The sequence below is a fragment of the Sphaeramia orbicularis genome, chromosome 20 (genome assembly GCF_902148855.1).
Source record: "Sphaeramia orbicularis chromosome 20, fSphaOr1.1, whole genome shotgun sequence".
Taxonomy (NCBI): Eukaryota; Metazoa; Chordata; class Actinopteri; order Kurtiformes; family Apogonidae; genus Sphaeramia; species Sphaeramia orbicularis.
Window position 1 is genome coordinate 24139727 of NC_043976.1, and position 25851 is coordinate 24165577.

The 25851-nt window shown below is 38.4% G+C and overlaps 2 protein-coding genes across 5 annotated transcripts; both read left to right on the forward strand.

Moving 5' to 3' along the window:
- The first annotated feature begins 7 nt into the window (after positions 1-7).
- On the forward strand, positions 8-14413 carry nup58 (nucleoporin 58). Of its 3 annotated transcripts, XM_030122996.1 has the most exons (14): positions 8-439; positions 1227-1396; positions 1480-1512; positions 1682-1957; positions 2708-2873; positions 3007-3072; positions 3356-3530; positions 3668-3747; positions 3946-4064; positions 4646-4728; positions 5473-5674; positions 10747-10830; positions 11564-11662; positions 12726-14413. In XM_030122996.1, exons 1-14 carry the CDS (start codon positions 360-362, stop codon positions 12893-12895), a joined length of 1803 nt encoding a protein of 600 aa, XP_029978856.1. In that variant the 5' UTR covers positions 8-359; the 3' UTR covers positions 12896-14413. The 3 variants fall into 3 exon arrangements, with proteins under 3 accessions (XP_029978856.1, XP_029978857.1, XP_029978859.1); XM_030122997.1 differs by lacking the exon at positions 10747-10830; XM_030122999.1 differs by lacking the exons at positions 10747-10830; positions 11564-11662.
- A 990-nt stretch (positions 14414-15403) lies between these two features.
- ropn1l (rhophilin associated tail protein 1-like) lies at positions 15404-23049 on the forward strand. Of its 2 annotated transcripts, none has more exons than XM_030122781.1 (6): positions 15404-15510; positions 16099-16231; positions 16984-17107; positions 17665-17826; positions 18475-18650; positions 22354-23049. In XM_030122781.1, the coding sequence occupies exons 2-6, from the start codon at positions 16101-16103 to the stop codon at positions 22463-22465; spliced, it is 705 nt and encodes a 234-aa protein (XP_029978641.1). In that variant the 5' UTR covers positions 15404-15510; positions 16099-16100; the 3' UTR covers positions 22466-23049. The 2 variants fall into 2 exon arrangements, with proteins under 2 accessions (XP_029978641.1, XP_029978642.1); XM_030122782.1 differs by having other exon boundaries at positions 18475-18654; positions 22354-22468.
- The last annotated feature ends 2802 nt before the right edge of the window (positions 23050-25851 follow it).

Sequence of the window (25851 nt, forward strand, 5' to 3'; positions counted from 1 at the left end):
AACAGATTACCCAAAATGCAATAGCACCTGGAAAATACCAGGCGGGGAATAGGAAAAGTACCCCATGCGAGAATTTATCCTCCGATATTTGGCAGCTTAAAAGTATAAAACGGATAGAGTAGGATGCCGAAACATTACTTATTGTAGTAAAACATTTCTAAGTCTATGTGCAAATAGTTGTAATGTTTTGTCCAACTATGTTCTGACTTAAGATAAGAGCGCGGATTTGGCCCTCACGCGGGCATCCTTCAAAGCTAACTAGCGTGTCACCGTTAGCTGTGATGCGGGTTTGCTTGTTGCGTCTCTAAGTGCGGCCTAAGTACAATTAGCCAGTAGTTGATAAATGTGTGCCTCATAAAATGTCTGGCTTTAACTTCGGATCGGGAACTCTTGGTTCCACAAACACAGGTGGAGGATTCGCATTTGGTGCTGTTACCAGGTAATTGAGAAAGTACCCGACCTAGCTAACGTTAGCATAGCCAGCGTTAACTGACGTTAGCAGGTAACTAGTTGGACTTAATTGACATCATGGTAATGTGTATGTGGGGTATTGTTAAAGATGTCTGTATGCTCTGAAGGGAACATTTACCAAGAAGCAGTTCCTTGAGGTTATCTAAGCCTAGCTGAAAAGATGATTACTAAATATCTGTAAGGAAGTTAGCTGACTAGCTTGCCCATATGATTTTAGGTAAATCCTCCAACTGTTGCTGCAAACAGATAAAATCCCTGAAACACTTAAGTCAAGCTGTTCTTAGAATATTTGCAACTGATGTATACATCTGATCCGACCTTATATCTAGTATACTTCGGAATGTGGATGCATATATGAATATTGTGTTTTATGTATGCGTTCAGATACCAAGAATTTGTCTTAGTGATAGAGTATTAGGTATGAATAAAGAAGAGCCGAAAAGGTCCTACAAATAATTATTAACGCATATTACAGAATGAACGAAAATGTATAATGATGGTATGCTGAATGCATACACGTGTTAAACTGGAAAACAATCATGCATTGTATTAAGTAGGCTGACTTAGGAATATAAATGTATAGCATAAAGCATAAAATATAAATGAATGTGCAAAAACGTTATTAATGCAGTAATAAACTAATAAACATTCATGCAATTGATTATGTCTGTGTGGGTCCAAGGCTAGCAGCTGTTTAGTGATCCATTTTTACATTGATAAAATATTAAACAATTTTACTGCCTTTTTCCCTACAGTGCACCAGCAGCCAGTACAGGTGGCTTCTCCTTTGGAACTGCTTTGGGTACAGCTGCTCCAACTCCTGCCGCTGCCGCCACCACCAGCACCACTCCCTCTCTTGGCTTAGGAGGCAGTCTCTTTGGTCAGAAACCTGCTGGAGGATTCTCTTTTAACACACCTGCCTCAAGTAATAATGTCATCATGCAGACTACTGATTTGCTATCAGCTGCCATACACTCTGTCTAATATTGCAGTGTTGCTTTTTAACAGGTGCTGCCGCACCAACTACAGGCCTTACGCTAGGTAATTTTTTGTAATATATACATTTTCATACCAGCTGAGAAGTGCTGTTAAATTAAAATTAATGTTACATTAAAGTCAATTAACATTACTGCATAACACAGGCACTTAACTCCTGAAGAGCTCTCTGAAAACAGACTGCTAACTTAAATTTTACCCGACCTTTTCACAGGTGCCCCAGCCTCTACAGCTGCCTCCACTGGCTTCAGTTTAGCCTTCAACAAGCCCACCGCCTCAGCAACACCCTTCTCCCTCACCACCACTACCACCACTTCATCAGCTCCTGCTGGGGCAGGTTTAACATTTGGCTCCATTCTGAACTCTACTGCTCCACAACAACCAGCAGCTACAAGCTTCAGCCTTGGACTTGGTGGCACAGCTACTACTGCAGCAGTCTCAACAGGTCCATCACTGGGTGTTGGTCTCTTCTCCAGCACTGCATCTACAGGTGAGTTTAGAAAAGATGAATGAACACAGTAACATTTGGAAAATAGCTATTCAGTTCCTCATGGCCACGACCTGTATACCACCTAATTTACAGGCTTCGTGCCGCATGATGGAATATCACTTCATTCTGATTTTATTATTTCATTTAAAATGTTACATAGACACATGGCTGTTGCAGTTTTAAGACACACTGGGGGCTCATGCAGAAGTAATGATGGTTATTGGTTTTTATCCCTCGGCCAACTTCTGGCCGAAGGGGTATTGTAGTTTTGTCATCTGTCTGTCCGTCTCTGTCCATTCAACGATGTAATCGCATTATCTGAAGAATGTATTCAGATATCTGCACCAAATTTATACTGTAGATGTATCTTGGCATAGAGCTGAAGCCTATCAAAAATAGGTTACTTGGAGCTACTTATTCAAGGTCAAATGGCGACATGTCCTTTCAACAGTGTAATCGCATTATCTGAAGAATGTATTGAGATATCTGCACCAAACTTCTACTGTGGATCCATCTTGGCATGGAGCAGAAGCCTATTGAAAATAGGTCACCTACAGGGCAGTAATTTTCAACAGAATCTTACACTATATTTGGCCGATGGGTATTAAGAATGTACAGCACGTTATGTTTAATAGTTATGTTGGATAGTACCAGACATGATTTAATTTGTCTTATTTTTCAAATGGCCTCTCAGCACTTTGAACAGTGTCAGCTAAAAATTGTAACCTTTTGAACTGCTCTGTGTTACAGGTTTGGGACAGACCACTCTTGGAGGAGGAGGGTTAACGCTAGGTTCACTTTTAGCTACCTCTACAACAGTTTCAGCGGCCCCAGCTCCCAGTATTGGCCTTGGTGGGGTTGATTTCAGCACTTCCTCTGAGAATAAGAGTGACACATCTTCTGGAGCCAACGCACAGTATGTCCTTAAATTGTTTTTACGTAGGTCTTTTATTGTGAGACACCTTATGGCACATTATTTAGTAAATGTGAATCTGATCTGTTAACACTGCTCAGGTTTTGTCATGACAGTCCTTCTTTTACTCCCTCAGGGATAGTAAAGCTTTAAAGGATGAGAACCTGCCACCAGTCATTTGTCAGGATGTCGAAAATTTCCAGTAAGTGTTTTCCTTGTCTACAGCAAATATTCCCAGGATTTGAGCACCAGGAATTTTGGTCACAAGCCTTACATGAAATGTGAGCCACACCACTGATTTAAATACATGGCTATCAGGAGGGTTAGGGTTAGGCTACTAACTGTACTTATGATTGAGAATCACAATATACTTATAAAATATATCAAATGCTATTGTGATCTCTGATTATTGTGTACCACAGGAACAAACTATGGGATACTGTCATAACAATTTAATTTAATTTTGTGTGTCCTTACTTTTACAGAAAATTTGTAAAAGAACAGAAACAGGTCCAGGAGGACATCAGCAGAATGTCATCTAAGGCTATATCTAAGGTCCAGGATGACATCAAGAGTCTCAAACAACTTCTGTCAGTCAGTGCTAGTGGTCTGCAACGGCAAGCCTTGGCCATTGACAAACTAAAACTTGAGACAGCACAGGTAGAGAGCAACAAGATCATACATAATTATTATCTTTCTCTCATCCTATTAATTTTTGCAATATGTCTGTTATTGCTTGATGGATTGTAAAAAGTCTTTGTATAGAGTTTGACTTCCCCTTGTTCTGCTGTCTTAAGGAGTTAAAAAATGCTGACATAGCATTGCGAACACAGAAAACCCCCCCTGGACTTCAACATGAGAACACTGCCCCATCAGAGTAAGTGAGCGTTCAGATAGCATTCAGAAGCAAGAAAGACATTTTTTGTTGCACATTTCTTTCTATTGCATTTGAATCCTGTAAGACAACACTAAACACTTGTGACCTATATCCTGTTTAAGTTGTTTGCCCATAAAGTATTCATCACTTAACTGATTGGAAAGAGAAGGAAGTATTTATTGTTTTTTTATGTTTTAGTTATTTCCGCAGCCTGGTGGAGCAGTTCGAGGTTCAGTTGCAGCAGTACCGACAGCAGATAGAAGAACTGGAGAACCATCTGACAACACAAAGCAGCGGCTCTCACATCACACCTCAGGGTAAGAACAGAATGATATGAATCTGCACATAGCCCCAGAAAATAGGTAAAATGGTTTTGAGGCTTTTTCAAACTGCAGTAATAAATGTTGTGTATATTTTACTTAAATACCAAATATACACTGAGAAAATGATAAATGACTAAAAATCCATTCTACTTAGAAATCATGAAGAGTTGAGATTCTTTCCATTCATTTCCATCTGCTGTATGTTTTTATCCCTGATATTTTGTGTTTTATTATTTGCATTTATTTTTCGTTTGCTGTAAAGCATTTTGGTTAGCTTCTGTTGTTGTTTTTTTCCTCATTTTGAAGTACTACCCTACCACAAAGACATTCTCCAATTCTCCTCTAACACCACACAGTTTGCCAGTTGCATCAAATGTTTTCTCTGTTTTTGCACACCTCCTCTAAACTAACAAACCAACAAAAGGTAACATAAGTGTAACCTCTTAGGCAGAGACCTAATAATGACCTAATCAGGAATACTGTGAATATGTTATTGGTGTTTGTGCTAAGTTCTTTAATATTTGTCCCTTCACATGTACATTAATGTATTACTGATGTGTATTATGTGTTTCCAGACTTGACTTTGGCTATGCAGAAATTGTACCAGACATTTGTTGCACAGGCTGCCCAACTTCAATCCGTCCACGAAAATGTCAAGGTCAGTTATTTTTTGGCAGCAACACTTAAAAATGGTTTTGAAATATGCACAGACTTGCCAAAGAAAGTCACTCCCTGTGTCAGTGGACTCCTTGGACTCATCTGATAGTTCAGATCCCTCCATTGGATAATTACTACAGTGAGTGATTAATATGTTTCAGCTGCAACAAGTTCTTTATCCCTAATTGTTGCAGTGAGTAGCTTCTCATTTCTTAAACCATCAGTTTGATATTGATTATAATGATTGGACTGGGTTTTAGTGGAAAATGTCATGTGGCCTGGTGAGTCCAGATTAACCCTTTTCCAGAGTGAAGAAGCAAATGAAGTGATTACCCATCATGCCTAGTGCCTACAGTACAACCCTGTAGAGACAGTGTTATGATCTGTGTTTAAAAAAAATTGTGTAAGTAAATGTTGCGGCAGTACATAACCTTATTGAAGTGCTGCCTCAGGAAATGCATGCCATAATCAAATCTGAAGGTAGTCCGTCAAAATATTACAGTGTGGGAATTCTTTTTTGGCCAGGCTGTGAATAAGTATTATAATAACGATAATAGATAATACTCATTGATTTTGTACTGTCAATGTTAAAACATGTTATAATGACATGATCATATATTATTGTTTTCTAAAAGTCTCCTATCCAGCTTCCAAGAAAACCTGAGTGAACACCTCCAGACTCTTATTTTAGAGGCATATTCATTTATTTTTCTTCTTTTTTTTCTCTGTTTGTCTTGTCAAATAGATCTTAAAGCACCAGTACCTTTCTTACCGACGAGCTTTCCTAGAAGACTCCACAGATGTCTTTGAGTCCAAGCGAGCATCTAGCAGGAAGTGGCAGAGTACACCGCGAGTCACAACAGGTCCCGCCCCGTTCTCCAGTGTGCCCAATGCTGCAGCAGTTGCCATGGCAGCCACACTGACCCAGCAACAGCAGCCAACTCCAGGTCTGACTGCCTACAAGTTTTAGAAAGTTCTCCCCCTCTCACCTTGTTTAAGAAATATAAATAAAGGATGGAGAAGAAGTACAAATTCAAAAACAAATTTTGGAGTTGTCAGGATGAATGTGGTTAAAAGGAAGCAGCGGAAATGTCTAAAGATGCTAGAGAGGACAATTAAAACTATCAAAATAAGAAGCTTACCTGGTGCCAAGCTGCTATGTTTGTAAATCAAAGAGGGAGAAAGGGTGAGGTAAGAGAAATCTGTCACTCAACTCTGACAGGAAACTTTTGTGCTGCCTTACCATCTTGTCTCTGACTCTCAGTTCAAGGGTCAGAAACATTTATCTAATGCGCCTTACGATATTAGAGTGAGGACATTTTCTACAGGGCTCCTGTGGGAAGTGAACGTAGACCCTGGCAGTGTTAGTGCCAAGCCTATAAACTTGAGAATGTCATATGCATTCAGTCATAGCAAAGGAGAAGGTAACATCCTTGAACTAATTTCTCTTCCTCTGCACCCTCTCTAATGGGATGTCAGAGCAGGTACATAATGCTGACATTGTTGACGGAAATATATAATGGGAGAGGAAGTCAAGCTATGTCAGCTTTACTCACTTTAATCTTGAAGTTGTAATTAGAACTTCTATGTTTGATCTAAACTACAATTCATGTTTTCAGTGGATGCTTGAAATAAGCCTGCTCAGTGAAGGTTGTTTATGTAACAGGCTTAGAAGCATTACATATTTGCTGTGTGATTTAGATATACTTAGCAGAAATACTCTCTGAATAATTAGTCAGCATTTAATGTGACTCTTTTTTTCTTTTATATAGTGTGTCAGTTGGTGTATACAGCATAGATGCCACGAGGCCTCTTGCATGTAGAGAAGCTCCAGTTGATTAGATGCCAAATGATATCAGCAGACTTCACTGTAATAAAGGACTCTTCTATACATGTGATTTTTAGACCAGTATTTGCATAAAGATTGTATCGCCATGGTTCATTGAAGCATGCAGCTTCTCTTGTTCAGGGTCTGACCAGTAGTTGAGGTCATGACCCAATTTTTTTAGAAACCATATTCTAAATAATTAAACACAAGCTAAGGTCAGTGTGTACTACAAAATCCATTCCTATATATTAATGAATGTAAGATCCATTAAATATTAAGTGTTACGCCACATGTTAAATGCATTCCATCTTTTGTCATTAAAACAATATATTTCATATTACATATCAGTCCATGCAGTATTAACATCCACCATAAGCAGACAAGTGAAGATGGATATTTTTTATTATTTATTTAAAGATTGGTTTCAGATGTGTGTTAGCAGAGTAGTTTAGAAATGAGGGATAGGTGTATCTTAAAGTCTTTGAAAAGAAGCCCCAGACACTTAGAAAACACAACCTCGAAGTAGGTCATACTATTTGAGTCACCTCAGTGTTCCATGGCACACAACTCCATTCTCATTAAACATTTTATGACAAAAATGTCTAGAAGAGGAATCTCCACGGATGTGGATGTTGCCACATCTCTGAGGTGTAACACAATTTTCAGCCTTTTTTTAGGCTTTTGTTTGTAGCCATTTTAGTGGCATATCAGGGCACCCACTTAAAATGAACAAACTGCGCTACTATTTATATTACCATCTTTCTCTATGTAAAATTCCATTAGAATTATAAAGCAATATTTGAATTGGATGGCTTGGAAAAGGCATCAGGGTTTTATATGTGCTTGTCAGATTATAAACTTGAGCTAAAAGCAGGCTTTTTCTGAAATTTTAGTTTTCTTTTCATAAAATAAAATCTGCTTACACTTTTGCCACATCTGATAAACAAAGGTATAATGTAAGACACCTTCGCTTGCTTTGCAGCACACTCAGCTTAGATTTGATCCAAGCGTCTAATCAAATGGGATTTATAAAATGAACCATTAGTCAGGAGGGAATGACATATTTTTTTCAAATGGATAAATTTCTTGTATTATACTTCAGAGATGCTAGCTGTCTAAAACAAGACTGCTTTGCACTCTGTTAAAACACTGTAAGTTTTAAGCACGAGGTTGTAATGATATTTGCTGTTTTCAATAATCATAATTTAAGAAATTTCCACCTCCTAGCCAAATAAAGTTAATTGTGTATTATTGAATATGATCATTTCACTGTAGTAACAGGTGGATGTCTAGGTTTGTTCAGTATTTATTTGCGTATTTATTTCTATTTTATGTTTCGTTATGTGTATTACTTAGTCCATAATTGGAATGACCAGTATTGCAGTGTATACAACACTAACCATGTGTTTGATTCGTTGTTGGCCTTTGTTATTATCTTGAAAAAATGCTCAGATTTGTGCCTAGATGGGTATAGGGTGCCAAAAGGCTCAGGACTGAAAATTAAAACAATTTAGTTACCATAAGAAGAAAATACCTGAAAGAATTCCCCCCCCCCCCTCCCCCAAGATTTTTCAAACTTGAAGTCAATACAAAGTTGATAACCCTCAAACAGACCGGGTCTTGGTCACTTAAGTGATTTTGTTTCATTATAATCATATGCTGTGAACAAAGCGCTGAAGTCGATGTTAAAGTTTGTGCAAAATGGATTTGGCATCACCGTTTCAAACCAAGTTGCATCTGATTGGTCTAGTTGTAAGAGGCCCTACCACTGTTACTTGATTTAAGCTGCTTCACCTAAGGGCTACCGTCAGTGTAACAGGGCTGGATCATTTTACTTTGTGCTAAAATTTATAATGTAGAGTGAAAATGCTGTTTTCAAGTTGGAATATCAGGTATTTTATCCACAGTAGTGGTACTATGTATGGACGATTGCCCAGATGCGTCTCCTGATTGTTTCTGGCTTGTGAGACTTGAAAGTCAGTTGAGCCCAATTTATCTGTTCATAAGAGAAGAATGATTTTTGCTGCTTACACTGGTCTTTCAAAACCAGTGAGATACACGAGTGCCAAAACAGGCAGGTCAGCATGGGCATATGTCCACTGCCAATTTCTTTATTATTTATTGGTTTTTATGTTGAAAGGACACAGTGTCGTTTGATATAAATACTGGAGAAAGCTCAGCATTTTCTGGCTTTTACTAAGTGAGTCCAGAAAAATGGTTGTTTAAAATGTTGCCATATCAGCTCCTCAGTTCTTTTTCACTGTACGGTATCCTGCTGCTAGTTACAGCGGCACTCAACAAAACCCAACCAGTGCTTTGTTGATGGAGCAGTTGTATGCTCACTCAGAGATAAACTGCTGCTTTGGATGTTCCTGTCCTGTGTAAAACAAATACTAAACCCCTTGTCGAATCAAAAACATGCTTTGGACTGAACTAGACTTGAGCTAGACTCTCCAGTATTTTGTCCTATCTGTAGTTTACCTTCAACATATCGTCTTCCACACCTCAGTTGAACCTGGCACAGTGAGGACTATTAAAACGTGTAATAATTACTGGTCTGTCAAAGCCTTGTGGACCTTGAACATGGATGTTCTAGTCACCAGTACAAGAGGTTCTGAACATATGTTAATATGTATGCAAATGGTGAATGCTGTTTCTCTTGAGTGCTACTACAACAGTGGGAGTGATCTTATTTACCTCCTTTTTTAAAAATGAGTGAAGGACTTCAAATGTGATTTTTAATTTGTACATTTTCTTTTCTTGATGATTGCCGTGACTACTTCAATCCGTTTTCTTACTCAGTAACTCAGCTGATTCTGGATTGTTTTCTTATGTAGTATTTTGTGATGTTAAGCTTCAAAACAGCAGTCCCAGTCAATTGGCCTGGTCAGTCTAATACTGAGAAATGTATAATTGGATCACCTGCTCATTTGGGTAGTTGGCTGTTCCAGATGAATGTTCTTACCTTCACCTGATCGTTTATTCTGACTGTTTAAATTGAGTCATGCGAACTTTATGTGCTGATATATGGCTACTAAAAGGTACTACTGCACATTTTCTGTTGAAGAGGTGTCTTAAAACGTAATAATCACTTGACTAAGTTCCTCAAATATGTTGTACAATCACCTCTTCTAAGGCCCAACAAAGTTAGTAGCCCATAAACACATTTTAATAATACATCTAGGCTGTAGCTTTTGTGTTAAGGATTACCAATAATCACCTACAATTGAGATGCTATTGCTACTTGTAAAAAGTGTTCACAAAGGTGGTTCATTTCCTGGCCCTCACTTGACCATTTTGACTTCCACAGCAGAGTGTAACATATCACTGAGTTTCCTTTATTTTGACCAGTGTACACTGATAGGCAGCCATAGATGCCAAACTCACTTTTCTTATCTAAATCTTGAGTGCTTTTACTTGTAGATGAGTGTGTATAAACTTATATAACCAATGCCTGTTGATACAGTATTTAATATATAATATGGTGTGCCTTTTAAGCTATATTCAATAATTGTGTGATGCATTTTTTTGGCATATGCTAGTTCATTCACTCTCAAATCTTAAAAATTTGGAAACTTGTCAAACGCAGTAGCAGTTAGCAATTAATTCTGTTCAAAACTGTTTGTTTGTGTTTTATGTAAGTGGAATTGCATATTAAATTGACAATAAATCAATTTTTAAACAAAGAAACGTTTGTCCTTGTTTCATTGCAACTGAAGTTGTTTATGACAATGCAGACAAATTTGTAGCTAAATTTATTAAGAGGAAAAAAGACAAGTTTCAGAGTGAAAGAACTAGCAGCATTTTTACACTGTCAGTGAAGATTAAATGAAACCTTCATTACAGTGTTTCTAACACTAATACTGCATTTGTAAGTGTACAGTGTATTACCTGGTACTGCAGTTGTAAATCATGAAATAGTCTAGAAATAAGCACTATGTTCACTCTAACAGCATCTACTGTAGTCATTGGGAGCATCTAATCATAGTTTGTATAGAAAACTTAGGGGCAATTTGATGTAGAGGAAGGAAAAAAAGGGGATAAATGCAAAAGATTTATCTTAAGTCATAAAAATGCATCATGTTTTGAGGTGACCCAATGCTTTGGCTGTTAAAGGACAAATGAAAGACTTGTATTAGTTAATATATACCAAACAGTCAGGGTAAAGCAAATGCTGTGTCTCTGCCTTAGGGACCCAGGCACCCTTGGGGGCAGGGTTTGGAAACCCCTTTGCCTCAGCAGTGGGCACTGGCTTGGGCTCCTCCACCCTAGGAGGTATTACCTCAGTCATTTTTTTAAATACATATTTTTCCCTTTTCTTGTGTAACATCTTGCCCCATGCTTCATAGTATTAAATGCTAGGCAGTTTTTTTTTTTTTTATTTAGTCTCTGCCTTCTGTGATACGAGGGTACTGGTAGCAGTGTGTGCGTGTGTGTAGCAAAAGAGAGATGTGTGGTGCAATTGGCTTTTTCCCCTCTTTTTATTTGTTTGTAATAGGCTATGTGCGTTCACACCACAACAAAACCGACCAACCATTTGTCACCTTATCTAACTTCATATGTGAGACCAGATTATTTCAATACAGAGTGGTACAGTCATCTTTTCCTGAGTGTGGGGGACATCTGAACTACAGATTAAAACAACTTCAGCTGTTGCTAAAACATCACTTAGTGTGAAAATCCTCTTAAATGCCAGTGAAAAGTAACTGCAATACGGGGACACGTGGTTTGAACGCGCAGCATGTTGGTGTGTTTGGTCTTTCTCAAGCCATTGTGTGCTCTTTGACCTCTGCTTTGCAATGCAATGTTCACTGTGGATCTTTTTTTTTCTTTTTTTTCATTTTCTATTCTCTGGTTAGGTGTTTGTAGTGCTTGTGCTCTGTTGTGTAGGTTGTGGCATTTCTATGTTTGCTAATGCCTACCTCTGTACACTTCTGTTTTTATTTTTTAGTTTATCGTTGACTAGGTTTTAAGTACACACTGACTCCAATGTCACTCTCTTTCACAGGTTTTGGTGGTGGGCCAGGATTTGGTGGGGTGGGGACAGGGGGGTCTTCTTTTGCCTTCTCGTCGACCAGTAAGCCCACAGGAGGCAGTCTGAGTGCAGGTACATATGCATACTATATAAACTCAGTTTATACAGTTCAAATTAATACTGTACGCTACCCTGTCTGTGCCGTTCACCCCAGCAAATAATTTTTTCTTCAACAGAAGTAAAATGGAAATAATTATACCTGGTCCAGTCCAGAATCCACATGCTGTAAGCTAGCTATATGAAATTTAACATGCAACACATGGGTGTTACTGTTGATTTTGAGTTCATTTAACCATTTACCATCTCAGTTCTCATTCCATTATTTGCTAAAAGCAATTCACAGCCTTTTTATATCCCTATATTAAGGCCTTTCCCAGTCTTCATTTAACTGGCTCACAAATGATCCATATTGCAGCTGGAAGGATGTTGAGTGGTACACCCCAGTCCAAGCCTTTCTTCACTTTACATTTCAATTCAAGACTTTGTAGGCTGTTGTCAGTCTTCTTTACGGTCTGATTCCATGTTACATTACCTTTTTCACTAGTACTCAGCTCCTGTGTTCCATGTCCCTTGGTTGCAAATGAAACAAAAAGGTGACGGAGCCATTGCAGTTTCTGCTCCACAGCTGTAGAACCACTTGCCATTATCTCTGTTTTTAAGGGGGAAAATATATTTTTATCCAGTGGCCTTTTGTCACACTAATAATTCAGTCTGTTGTCATGTCCAAATTCAGCTTCTGTCTCTTGTTTATTGTTGTGATAGTTAGCATACTTTTTGTGCTTTATGTGCTTGTTTTTTTGTGTTTTTTACTGCATGTTTTAGTATCCTGTTTATATTTGCTCTAGAAATGCACATTATTTACTTGAGCTTCAGTGAGCATTGCTGTTACCTTATAAAATAGCATATTGCTTATGTATAAATTTTGCAAGAGCAACATACTAACATGTTTTTTTCCCAGTTCTTTTATAATTTTGGAAGACATCAGCATGTTGGTAATCTGGCCAAAACACGTTTTAGAAGTTGCAATTTCTACATACATCGGTGGACCAGCCACATCATCTTACATTCCTGTTTCCTTTAATATTTTTCACTCTTCTATCTATCTGTGTCTTCTGTCTCTTTCTTTGATATTCAGGGTTTGGGAGCAGCAGCAGTTCTGGCTTTAACTTTAGTAATCCTGGCATCAACCCCTCCGCTGGCCTGACCTTCGGCGTTTCTACCCAACCTGTGGCGGGCTTTGGTGCAGGGGGGCCCCTGCTCCAGCTCAAGAAACCCCCTGCCGGGAATAAACGGGGCAAAAGATAGAACCAGTGGAAGACAGAGCCCTGTGTCTGACCAGCTGATGCCTGCTTTCCCAAAAGCATCTAAGCGCTATGACCCAAGTATGGAACAAAGAAAATGTAAAGTTGAGGGGATTTTATCAGGGATGTGATCAGACCCACCCAAATCAGCAAACCATCCATTTAAACCTTATTCGGTTTCAGTTTGTACTCGATAAATGAAATAAATCCCAGTGGCCATGATAAGCCTTATCTTAATATCATATCAAGCTTGATCTGTACTGTCCACTATTCCACTTTTATTAAATGATATTTTGATTTCTAAATGCAGCTCTTGGTGTAAGAGGTTATCAAATGTTCCTGTTAGATTTATTTAACGAGTAAAATTATATTACTTGGTTGCTAATAATGCTCATTTAATTGCCAAAATGCATGAAACTTGATTTTTATGTTTTAATGACAACTGAAATTACATTGCGAACTGTTTTTTGACAGTAAAAGCAGTGGAAGTTAACTAAATGTACCGTATGTGCATATGAAAAGCTAAAATCAGTGTCGGCGTGATCAAAAGCATTTGCATTACCTCAAAGTATTTCCCTGCACACCATGCCAGCTAAGAAAAAGCTGGGTTGATTTCAAATTATTCTAGTTATCTGTAAGGATTCAGTGTACTCTAAACGTTGTATAATATAGATTTTGCGCATTTAGGTGGACAGTGCAGTTCATTCTGTTTTGGCACACAAGCTCAATGAATCCCAGAAGTGTACTTGAATGCCTTTGAAATCATTACTTGGCCCAAGTTTCGTCCAGGGTAGGGTAAGATAAGTAAAGGGAAAGAGGCTGATGAGGTAGTCCCTGTGTTGGTGGGGAGTATTATCTGATCTTAGATAGTTTTATAGGCACAGGAGAGTGTCCAGGGTGGGTTTTTTGGGAAGCACAATTTTATTTTTGTATCAGGAGGAGAAAGAGATGACATTGGGGAGGGGGTAAAAGGGGACACTATGTAGTCCGCATAACCTGTGTTGTTTTTTTCTGTCATTATCATTGTTTAACAGTTTCTTTGTAGCCACATATTGTTTGTCCCTGTGTACCAATGTAAGAACTTAGCAGAGGAAACGCTGTGCAGTTTGTATTACATGACACCCACTAGATGTTCAGTAAAATCTGAAAGGGATTTTTCAAGCAGATTCTACTTGCTCAGCTCAATTTTTACGTGTTAGAACAAATTTGCACTTGCCAGTGTATGTGACATGATGGTGGTTGTGTGAATGTGCATGTGTGCTTATTGCACAAGTATGAATTTGTCTCTCTGGTCTGTCTTAGTTGCTGACTTCTTTTGAGCATTGGGTGTGGTTGGGGATACTCTGCTTTTCTAAATGGTCTTTTGTCAGTTCAGTTACCAAATATTGGTAGTTGTACTATTATTTTCTAATCACAGTCTGTGTAAACATGTATTTTCAAGAAGCTGTTTAATAATAAAATCTTCAATATGATGTTTTGCCTGTTTATGGCATCACTTCAATAAATGTATGTGTTCAGAATATGTCTGTCATGTCTTACTGTCCCACTGAAAAAGGAAATGAGAAAATGACATCTATTGAAAAGCTTATTGACTGGGTTGCAAAAGGTCACATTTGTTTTTTTAATCCTGAAGTGCCTTAAGCTGGTGGTGACCAAAAGCATCCACTAATATAAAATGTTTTACTTTTGAACCACTAATCCTATCAATACATGTAATTAATTCAGATAAAATGTTTCAGCTTTTCTTTATCATCAAATATGACCCGTTTGGATGTTTAGAAGCTCCATCGTGAACATGCGAACACTACTCACTGTGCTTTTGTATTTTGCTGCTGTAAACCTGGAATTTCCCCTAGTGGGACTAATAAAGGCTTATCTTACCAATAAAACCCATGTAGACTGACAAATGGCAATAGTTCTAGATGCTAGTTCTGTTGATAGATTTTTTGGAAAAGTCACTTTTTAATCAGGTTTCTCTGTTTGATATAATAACCTTTGAATTTACTCTTTTATGATCATCTACATGGTTGGTAGATTAAACAACATTTCTTGATGTCAACAGAAAAATGCAGAGGATATGATATTAAATGGGGATAAATCCCTTAGGAAAGGTTAAATGTAGAGAATATTCAATTTGTCACCACAAATATATTTCTGTCTTTAAGGGTTAACTATAACTAGCCGTGTATTTCCTTGTCCATATCATATGTTCTGCAAAATTATAAAAATTCAAGACGCTTTGCCAGTTTTAGACTCGATATCTGAGATTTTAGTTTCAAAGTAGGTGTTTTAGTAATGATAAATTAGACAAAGCTCACAAGCTTCAGGAACAATGTGAGTAGGAAAGACATTTTTTATTTGTTTCCTTGAAAATAAGCCACATCCATTGTGTTTGCATTGAGAAATGGAGATGGGAGGAGACTGCGTGAACTGCACTCCTGCTATAGGGGGCGATAGAGTGTCATCTGAGCTAAACCAATTAAGGTCAAGCGAAGAAGAAGGCTGTTGCTATGCGACGCTGGCCACTATACACAAATCCAGCGCTAGATGTAAATACTGCTAACTTAATTAGCTAGATGTCTTAACTGTTCTCTTAACATTCAGTTTTCAACTATTCAGGTAATGTACGACATTAAAATATTCAATGTATTTGGAGCTTCAATTTAATTCTTTTAACCATATGGCGATATTTTTGTCAGAATAATTTGTAAAAGACATTTATAATTAGCTACACAATATTAGCATTTTCCAGGTATGTATCTTGTTAATATCCATTGATTTGCTAACAACAGCTCAGCTCAGAACTGCTAATATGTTTTTCTATGAGTGACCCATACTGAAGTTTCACCTCAGATGCTTCCCAACTTACTACACCTGAAGCTGCAATGAGTGACTACAAGCTAAACATAGCCAATGGAGAAGATTCACCATTAGAAAACACTCTATTCAGGGATTTGCTTCTCTTTTAATTGTTGTATGTTTTAAGAAAACATTTAAAACTGATCTTAATATATGAGGAAATGCAACACCACATTTCTAAACAAATCACCACTTACTGTAGTTACAGGAATATACACTGCCATGTTAAAAAATCTGCTGTTATCAGTGTGGATGCATGTTGTTTTTAATGACTAGCTGCTGTCAGGGTTGTTTTTATTGGATGTATTGTATGCTAATTGGTTTATATTTCAATACTTTATGTTGCAGCCATGCCTCTTTCAGACACAATGTACTGTGCTCAGCAAATAAACATCCCTCCTGAGCTGCCAGACATCCTTAAAAACTTCACCAAGGCAGCCATCCGGACACAGCCTAAGGATGTACTTGTATGGTCTGCTGCGTAAGTCTCTGTGAACAGTGTTGCAGGTAGAGGATAGGGGTGCTTGTGATTTATTTCAATTTTGATCCTTTAAAAAATATCATAAACAGTGTCTCTAGATAGCACTGTTGTAGCAAAAGCCCAGCCCTTTTCACCTGTGCCTCTCTTATCTTTGCATTTACTGGCTGTAATTAGATCCCAGGGGCTTGCATGTTACTGCAGTGGTTAAATTATTTGACACTCTCCAACAAAGAAGAAGTACTTTGAAAGTACTGGATGAAATTTAAATACATCAAGAATTTTTATTATCTCTAAGGACTGTCATATTCTGTTTCTTTGTTATTAGCTGATGTAGCTTGGAAGTGTTTATAGCAAAAGACAATGAACTGAAACAATATGGTGAAACAGTTTCTCCTGGGTTTCAAATATTTGTACGCTATTAAAGTAACAACACTAGACTCTTTTGCCTCTCAGTGATGATAGAAATTACACATTCAATGCATGTCAAATATTTTTAATTAGATTTATTTAATCGGAAACAACAGCCCCTTAGTGAAATAACAATATTGATGAAAGAAAACAAAAACGAACAAGATTTATTCAACCGATTTCACTCTTGAGAACTCATTAAATTTGACTAATTCTAACTTGTGCCTGATGTAGTTACACAAAGTGTCACTTTATTTGGGTGGGTTTCCTGTGAAAAAGATGCACTGACCACTGTGTTTCAATAATATCCTGCTTGTTAGTAACAAAAATGTTCTCTCTTCTAGGTATTTTTCAGCGCTGTCCAAAGGAGAACGTCTGCCTGTTAAGGACAGGCTGGAGATGAATGTTGCTACCCAGAAAACAGACACTGGGCTGACCCCAGGCCTACTAAAGACTCTCCACAAACAGGTATTTTCATTAATGCGGGTCAACACATCATAGAACAGAGCGTGTAGTCAAGTTTCTTAATCCAGCAGTAGAATAAAGTATAATGTCTTTAAAGTACTGCCATACTGACTGCTGTATTACTTTTAGTTTGTAAATCTTGCACAAGCTGAAACTCATCACCTTTCACAGTATGTTCTCTTGCTGTGATTATTATAGATTGCATTAATTTTAACATCCAGATTTGCTTATACTTACATTCACTTTTGTACATTTTCATACTGCAACAATATTGTGTCCTCATGTTGATCATTAAAGTTCCACATTATTGTAAACCTGTATTATCTCATCTGGGAAAACTGATTTCTTATTGTTGTTAGTTCATTAAGTGAACTGAATAATTAATATTTCCCTAAAAGAAATGTGCAACACCTACGGAACACTCTTAATCTCATGAGACTGCCACTTTCTTTATGTTAGTTTTTCACTGGTGTAACATTTTAAACACTTTTCCTGCAGTTTAAAGGCCTTTGTCTGTCTCTTTTTCATGATTTTCTTCTGCTCCCCATACTCAATCTTAGCTCTCTGCCAAGCAAACATGCAGCAGGGAAGATCTGCAGAAGAAATGGAAGGGCCTGTGTCTACCCATGGATCAGCTGGAGAATCTGCTGTCACTGGGCAGCTTCGGCCCAGATATTGACTGGATGGAGTTTTTTGCCCTCGGCTGTAGTGCTCTGGGAGGGGTGAGATGTTAAATAAGGGCAGATATAAATGTTAATACCATGTTATACCCCTTTAAATCCACTGTTACACTAAGCACAGCTGGAGATATTCAAGCTGTGCCCTATTTGTTCATCTCATAGTGTAGTTCTTAGGCTCAATTCAGACAAAGGTGATCCGAGTTTCTCTATTGAGGTCCCAGGGCTCGAGAAAGAAAGATTAGATAAATCCTTCCCTGACTACATGAATTTTTTCAGTGCTATTAAGTCAATGCTTTTTGCTTACTAAATATAGACAGAGCAGTAGACTGTAACCAAGCTCTACCAATACAACTCGTAATGTCCCTACCAATAAATCAAGCTTATAATTTAAGCAGTAGATACATCAAAATAAATTGGTGGAAAGATCTGGATCTGCAAAAGCAAATGCAGTTCAGCACTGACTCTTTGGGCTTAATGTCTTTCAAATGCTGCTGTTTGTGACACACTGTAACCACATGAGGGCAGTCATGGTCTTTTCCCACCCAACTTTTTAATAGCGTGAGTTAATGTGCCTGCATTTAAGTGCATTTGCAATGTGTGCCTGTGATGCTCAAAATCTATGAATTGTCCTTGATGAATGCAGATGAATTTTTAATGTGTTTCTGATTAAATCCTGTTGTTCAATCTCAGACCCTCATGGCTGCTCTGAAGTATGCCTGTGAGATTCTGACAGAGGATGAGGATGGTGGTGCTGCAAGGATCCCATTCCACACCTTTACTGAACTCTACACCTACCTGGCTGTTTTGGATGGTGACATACCACAAGACCACCGAGACATGTTTCTCAACAGCCTACAAGCACAAGTGTAGGTGACATTTGTTTACATTCGTAAGCATTTCTCATAAATTTCAATCATTTATAGCAGTGAAACCCGCCTCGCTCCATCCATTCAAATAAGAGAGTAGAAGCAGTAGGTGGAAAATTAGGCTTATTTCTTTTCTCTTTTCTTTAGGAATGTAATTATTTTCCTCAATTATATCAGCTCTTCTTGGCTCTGTAAAGATCATATGATGTCAGCAAGTATTTCCTCAGACATTGCTTCACCATGGCATCATGTATAACTGCTTTGAATTGTTTCTCATTTTTCTTGATTGATATTATAATAAATGTAGTAAACACAGAGGCAGGGATGTGTATGTCATTTTAGCATGTACGCTTCCCACATAGAGTGTGCCGAATTGATATTTGCTTTTAAAAGTCAGTACTTGCATACAGAGAATAATTGATAAGAGCTGAATGTAAAACTATACCTATCACATGAAAGATGGATTTTATGCCAATGCATTGAAAATACATTGAGAAGTACTTTAGACCAAAAAGATGACACCAGTAGGTTTTTGGCAATGATGACTTTGTATGTACTCAACACTGCCTTAGCCCTGTTTAGAACAACATTCCTGCCAGTCAGTCAGTGTTGCTAGTCTAAAAAGCCCAGACACTTTAAAAGCTAAGCCAGGTCCTCTCGCCTTCAGATGGTGTTGTGAGATTGCGATATTCACTGTTGTGAAAATCCATGGGCTGCTGAGTGGAGCAGTTGCACCGATGCACTGATTTCTCTGCCCAGCAGCAACAAGCAAAATGGCATGATTCAGGTTTCCAACTTCTACATCAGCAGGAAGTTGAGGGCATGTGGGACGGAATGCAATGAAGACAGGAAGGAAAGAATAGAAGTAACAAAGTGACAGTGTTTAATTAATAAATGGGCCCACTAATGCTCCTTCAAGCACAGCTGTTGTTTCATTACCTAGAAATTGGGCCCATTAATTGTTAGCATCAGACACATTGGGTTATTATTCATCATTGTCCAGCTGAAAGAGGCAGCTATTTTGAGGCAGGTTGGAATCTTTTAATGAGCGGCAAGAGAGGCACAAAGCTGCCTCACACAAACTGTCAGGTGGAGTGAGAGGATGCTTTTTATTGCCCGTTCCCTTATGTCTGGGTTAGCCAAAGTTCATTTATCATACACACTACCTATCAGCTAGCAGCCTCATCATGTTTGGCCTCTCAGCTGCTGTATTCATTTTGCCTAGAAGATGTAAAAGTGAAGGTAAATGCTGAGGGCACAAGAGCATGATTGTGCCCACTTAGCTCTTGTTAAAGATTTAACCCATCCTGTTTTATTCACTTCATGCCGTGTTTTAAATGGGAAACTTTAAATGCTTACACACGTTTTTGCTCGTTTGTTAAAAAGCAAAAGCAATAGCATGCAATACTAAGAGAACGCACACATGGACTGCACATGTTCAGTTTCACACCTGGTCTTCCTGAACTTTAGCTCAATAGCTTTACATTAACATATTTTTAAACACATCAGAGTTTTTCATACACACAGACTGACTTGTACCTATGCCTTTTGAAAGCATTTCATCAGGCAGGACAGGAAACAGGATCAGTGGGGATTCACAGTTCAGTCACAGTTGGCAGTGGGTTTTAGGGGTGGAGGATGCAAACACACACACACACACACACACACACACACGTACACACACTGAAGCTTACGTCTTGCAGGATTGCAGCTGTGGCCAAGTCCAAGGGGACTGGAGGACAGATAGAAGTCCTGATAACCTGATAACTGTTGGCTCACCACTCGTATGACACAGCAGAGGGGGAATTTGGTCAGAGCTTAAAACAGAGACACTCCTGTGAGCTACAAAACAAGCTAAATAGTTCAGGATGTTGCAAAGTATTTAGTTTAATTTACTCAGAATGCCATGTGAGATACTGTTACAAAAACATCTCAAATGGTTTCAAATTATGCTTTTGTCCAAGGGTTAACTTTGAAAACAGAAATAAAGGAGAGACTTCAGACTGTTCCCACTGGACCAGGAAATCAGGAACTTCCATATTTTGTTCTTGTGCCACAGTTTCTGATTTCTATGCAGTAGCTGAGGATCTATTAGAATAGAGTACGCAGTGTCAAACACTGTTGACTTTAACAGAATTCATTTCAAGGACTGATTGTTGCTCATACTCAGATGGGGAATTTGGTTTTACTCTTTCTGAACTGTGACAGTTTTGTTTTTGACAGCGAGAGAGTGTGTTTTTCTGCTAAAAGCTGAAAACAGCTGGAAAGAAAAAGGTTGTTGATCCTTGCAGGTTTCAGCATCAGAAATACCTTACTTTAATAATTCTAGAAGAAACTGCTTATTTCAAAACTGCACAATGGACAAAAATACACCATACTGTAGCATGTAATATAATAATAATGTTAAACATAGTATGTAGATGTGAAGTCATTTTACTGACAGGAAGAGGGAGGAATTACTGTGTTTGATTGCAGTAGAGAGGAAGGATTTTCTATGGCATTCAGTTAGACACTTTAGACCAATTAATCTACAGCTCAATATTCTTCTCAGTCCAACCACAACACTGTGGAGTGGCTGATTAACATTATCTATAATAGACTGGTGTCTAGACAATATTCTCTACTCTGCCACAGGTCCCAGAGTGTCAAGTTCCTCTCCAACAACAGATCCAGCTCTCTTGAGCAGTTTGTTCAGTCCTTTGGTGACTGCCAACTTCATGTTGCTTCCTCAGCATACAGTAGCATAAAATAGAACACTGGGCAGCACAGACTCATAACACATCCACAGTATCATACTGCAGATGCTGACGAGCCAAAGAATATTAGGTGGTCACTGAGTTCTTTGACCAGTCCAATTTACTGACCAGGTGCATCTTCTTGACCTCCGCTAACTGCTTCCAAATTCCATTTTTTAAAAAACAGACCCTTTCAAATAGCGGCGGTTCATCATGGTTTCCAAGTAGTTTCACTTTTCTTATTCTCCTGACAGTGCAGTCTGAAGCAGTGATGTGTTCTTCATAGAGTAACGGATGAGTAGACCTTTAATTCCAGCATTCTCTGCAGCTGAAACCTCTTTGTAGGCTCCTTCTCTGTGAGTATTGTACCACTCCAGTGTTCTATGCTCCATTGTTATTAGATTTTGGAACCAGAAGAAACATGATGTCATTGTAACAATGACAGTGCTTTTAGGGTCTCAGCTCCAGGGTGGACCTTGTTGTGCAACCTCCACTATTTCTTCAAACTTTGCCCATAACATCAGATCTCCAGGGACATGACGAATGTAGCAGAACAGTGTGAAAGAGACAGGAGGAGAGAGAGTGGACACAAAGGCCCCTCTTTTAGCGATCCTCTGTAGCTGTTGTGTAACATGTTTCAGGGTAACGATACAGAAAACATGATTCATACTTTATTTTGTTGTTGTAGAACATGGACATTTTATCACTACACTGTACAAGTGTTCTCAGTCCAGCTGTAACCTGTTTTCTTTGCAGTAATTATTTGGTTGAAAATGTTAATGTTTTCATGATTCATAGAGTAGAGAATATAGTTTCAGGCTTGGCTTTTCATACATTATTAGTCTATTAAACAATAAACCCCTAACTAAACATAATAGTGGAAAGGTAGCTTCTCAGTATTATGTTTATTGCTTCTCTTGTATTGTACAACTGGAATTTTAACAGATTTAACATAATATATGTTTCAGGGAACTGCAGCATGGAATGATTAAACCTCTAGACTTTATCCATCGAGATGATATGGACCCAACTTCTGCTGGTTCATCAGACTTTTCCAGGAGGACCTCAAGAGCTGAATAAAATTGAGCAGACTGACATAAAGATATTTTCTAACTTATATGATGAATATTGAAAGGTAATCCGGGTCCTGCAAAATCTGCTGGAAAAATGGGTGAAATGTCACTGACGCCAACCCTACCTTTCCTCAAGAAATGTTTAAGAAGCCCTTCCAGGAACTGAGGTGGAGCCACCAAACATAAACAACCACACTTACAAAGGTACCTGTAAATCAAACAAAAACTCCCAAAGCATTGTTGTTTGATGATAATCTTCCAAATAGACCATTCTCTACTGAGACACATATGAGGCATGAAATGAAATATCAAGAACTGATCCTGTGAAATAAATATATTGAATATTTAGGAATTAATTTAGCATAGTTTTCCACTGATGTGAGGAGCATTGTATTTTTTTTTTGGAACTACAGTTTATGTTTGTACCTTTGTTTGTGTGTATCTAATCTGTTTGTCTAAAGTGGATAAAAGAGATGATTCAATCTGTTCATATGAAGGATTTTACCTTGTCAAACATCTGTCACACTTTACAGTTTCTTTAGGATCGACTCAGTAATGCAGGATAACAATAAATAGGGATTGTCCACGCTGTATTCAAGCCTCTTCTTTTGCACAGAGCACACAACAGCAACAACTTAATTAAGGGCTATTTCTGCCTTGATTAAAATTAGTTAATTACCACTTGTGGAGTATTGAATATCTTCTTTTCAGCTGGTGGCAAAAATGTGCCTGGATTTATGTGTTGTCCATAGATTCTGAAAAGACAGCGCTGTCTTTCCTGGCCTCATTAACTGAGTAATACTATGAAGATTTTCTAATCAAGCTATTAATAATAAGCACATTTCCAGGGAAATCTTAGGCACAAGCAGTCCCATTAAAACCCTGAGGTAAACACTCACTTCTGTTCACACATACACTTCATCACATACACAAACCTGAACAGATCACTGCTTGTGCTGAGTAGACTCACTGGAGATCTTTGTGCAGCACTCCTGCTGCTGGTATGCAGTAGAAGAGACCATAGTGTGCTGGGGTGTTTTGGCTGTTTGTGGTTTGGATGAATGAATGACTAAGCTGGGAGAGCTTGCATGAACTTGTCTAAAAGTAGTGTAGTGCATCAAGTTATTAAGAGGTGGACGGTGGATTCAGAAGATATAAGGTACCCAAGAAAAAAAACAAAAATGCTAAAATAAATAAATAAATAAATAAATGTATTTTTATTGATTTGTACACAAAAATCCAGTCTTCCTCAGTAAAGTGTTTTGTCAGGTTCTAGGAAGATTTTACAGCTAAATGTATATCACTTAGATTCAGTGTTTTTATCATATTCAGCAAAAACACTGACAGCACTGCAGTCACATGGACTGTATAGTTGGATCTTTAGTGTAACTGCAAAAGTCCCTTGGTTGTGGGTAAAAATATTTATGTTCAGCTTTATAACCCATCAGCTCACTGTGATTATCTAACTGGAGGATGATGAGCCCTGGTAGAGCTAATGATATTGGCTTGGCAAGTGATGGTGTTGCTAATGGTACACTATTTACAGCTTGTTCAAGCCTCGCTTGACCACATGTGAATATTATGTACTGTGAGTACATCTATCATAATGAATGAACACAGCAATCAAATTTTCTAAGTGGCCATGTTGTAGTACTCCAGAATATACTAGAACGAAATGAGGATGTTGCGCATAAAGGAGAGAGATTTGGAATTATACCTTCAGTATATAGGCCTATACGCTGCTGATTTTACCTTGTACCCCAGAATCATCATCAACTACAAACCACATAAAGAAATTTGTTGACGACACTGCAGTGGTAGGGCTCAGCAACAGTAATGAGTCTGCTTACAGAAGGGAGGTGAGGCAACTGGAGGCTTGGTGCAAAACTAACAACCTGTGCATCAATTTGAGGAAAACAAAGGAGATGCTTGTGGATTTTCAAAGGAAGCCCTGTACCCATACTCCTCTTCACATCAGTGGAGATCCAGCTGAGATGGTCTCCTGCTTCAAATACCTGGGAGTACAAATCTGAAATCATCTCAGCTGGACAAACAACACTAGCAGTCTACTGACAAAGACCCACCAACACCTGTATTTTCTTAGGCGCCTCAAGAAAGCAGGCCTGAGCCCCTCCATCCTGACTGCTTTTTATAAATGTGCAGTGGAGAGCATCCTCACCTCCAGCATGACTGTGTGGTACAGCAGCTGCACAGTAACGGAGAAAAAAGCACTGCAGCGGGTTGTGAGAGCCATGGGGCATGTCTTTTTTTGCTGTTGTTTTCCATGCATCGAGGACCTCTACACCAGCAGGTGCAGGAAAAAAGCCCACAGCATCATGGACTATTCCACCCGCCCTCCACATGGACTTTTTACATTTCTCCCATCAGGCAGGAGGCTACGGCACACCCAAGCTCGGACCACCAGACTCTAAAACAGCTTCTACCCAGAGGCTGTTGCCAAAGCCCTGGAATGCACTTTAAATTAGCACTTTACCTTTGTGCACTTTAGAAATGATAAATCATAGCTATTTATGTGCAACTATTTTAAGGGGGGATATTTTATTATTATTTTGCTTAAATGCTGCTGACAACCGGGACCTGAGTACAGCGTTTCGTTTCTGTGTATTCTATATACTGGAATGATAAATAAATTTTGAATCTTGAATGTTGAACTGCTTACTTTGGATGTAGTTAATGCCAATAGTTTTGTGGAACTGAAGAGTTTCTATGTAAGACAGGTTAGATCTTCTTTATCATCATTATTATCCAATCTACCAGAGCTTGAGTTGACACAGTGACCCTACTTCTGCTTGCACAACACTATAACCACTGATAATTTTTATTACTTTACTACCTACAATGTAACCAAGCAGCTTTCAGGAAGCCCACACATTTTCCCTTTGATAGTTAAATATGATTAAGATTCTACACACTTAAGGGCTGTGTGTGTAGTGACCTGATGAGTGTGAGCCAGGGAAGTCACAAAGTTTGTCAACATCCAAATACACAGACTTCACCGTTACCCTAGCTTCAGTCCCTGTTGACCATTACTGGATATGGAAAATATCCTTTCAATATCTGTGGTGATTTGTTAACTATGGTGCAACCAGGCAGTGCAACCTTTGAAGATGTATAATGACAAATACAAACGCTGTCACCATCACAGCAGAAAAGTGACACCATAGAGACAGAGGAGCCACAGGGGAGCAGAGCTCTCAGCTGGGGGTAGATGAATGTATAAAACCTAATAATGGGTACACACTGGGATTGTTATGCTCCTGGTTTTTCCACAGCAGGTAAGGCCAGCAAACTGATGGTTTTAATCACTGAGAGAAAATGATTATCTTTGTAAATCTGACGTGGCCCCTATATAAGACAGCACTATGTTAGTAA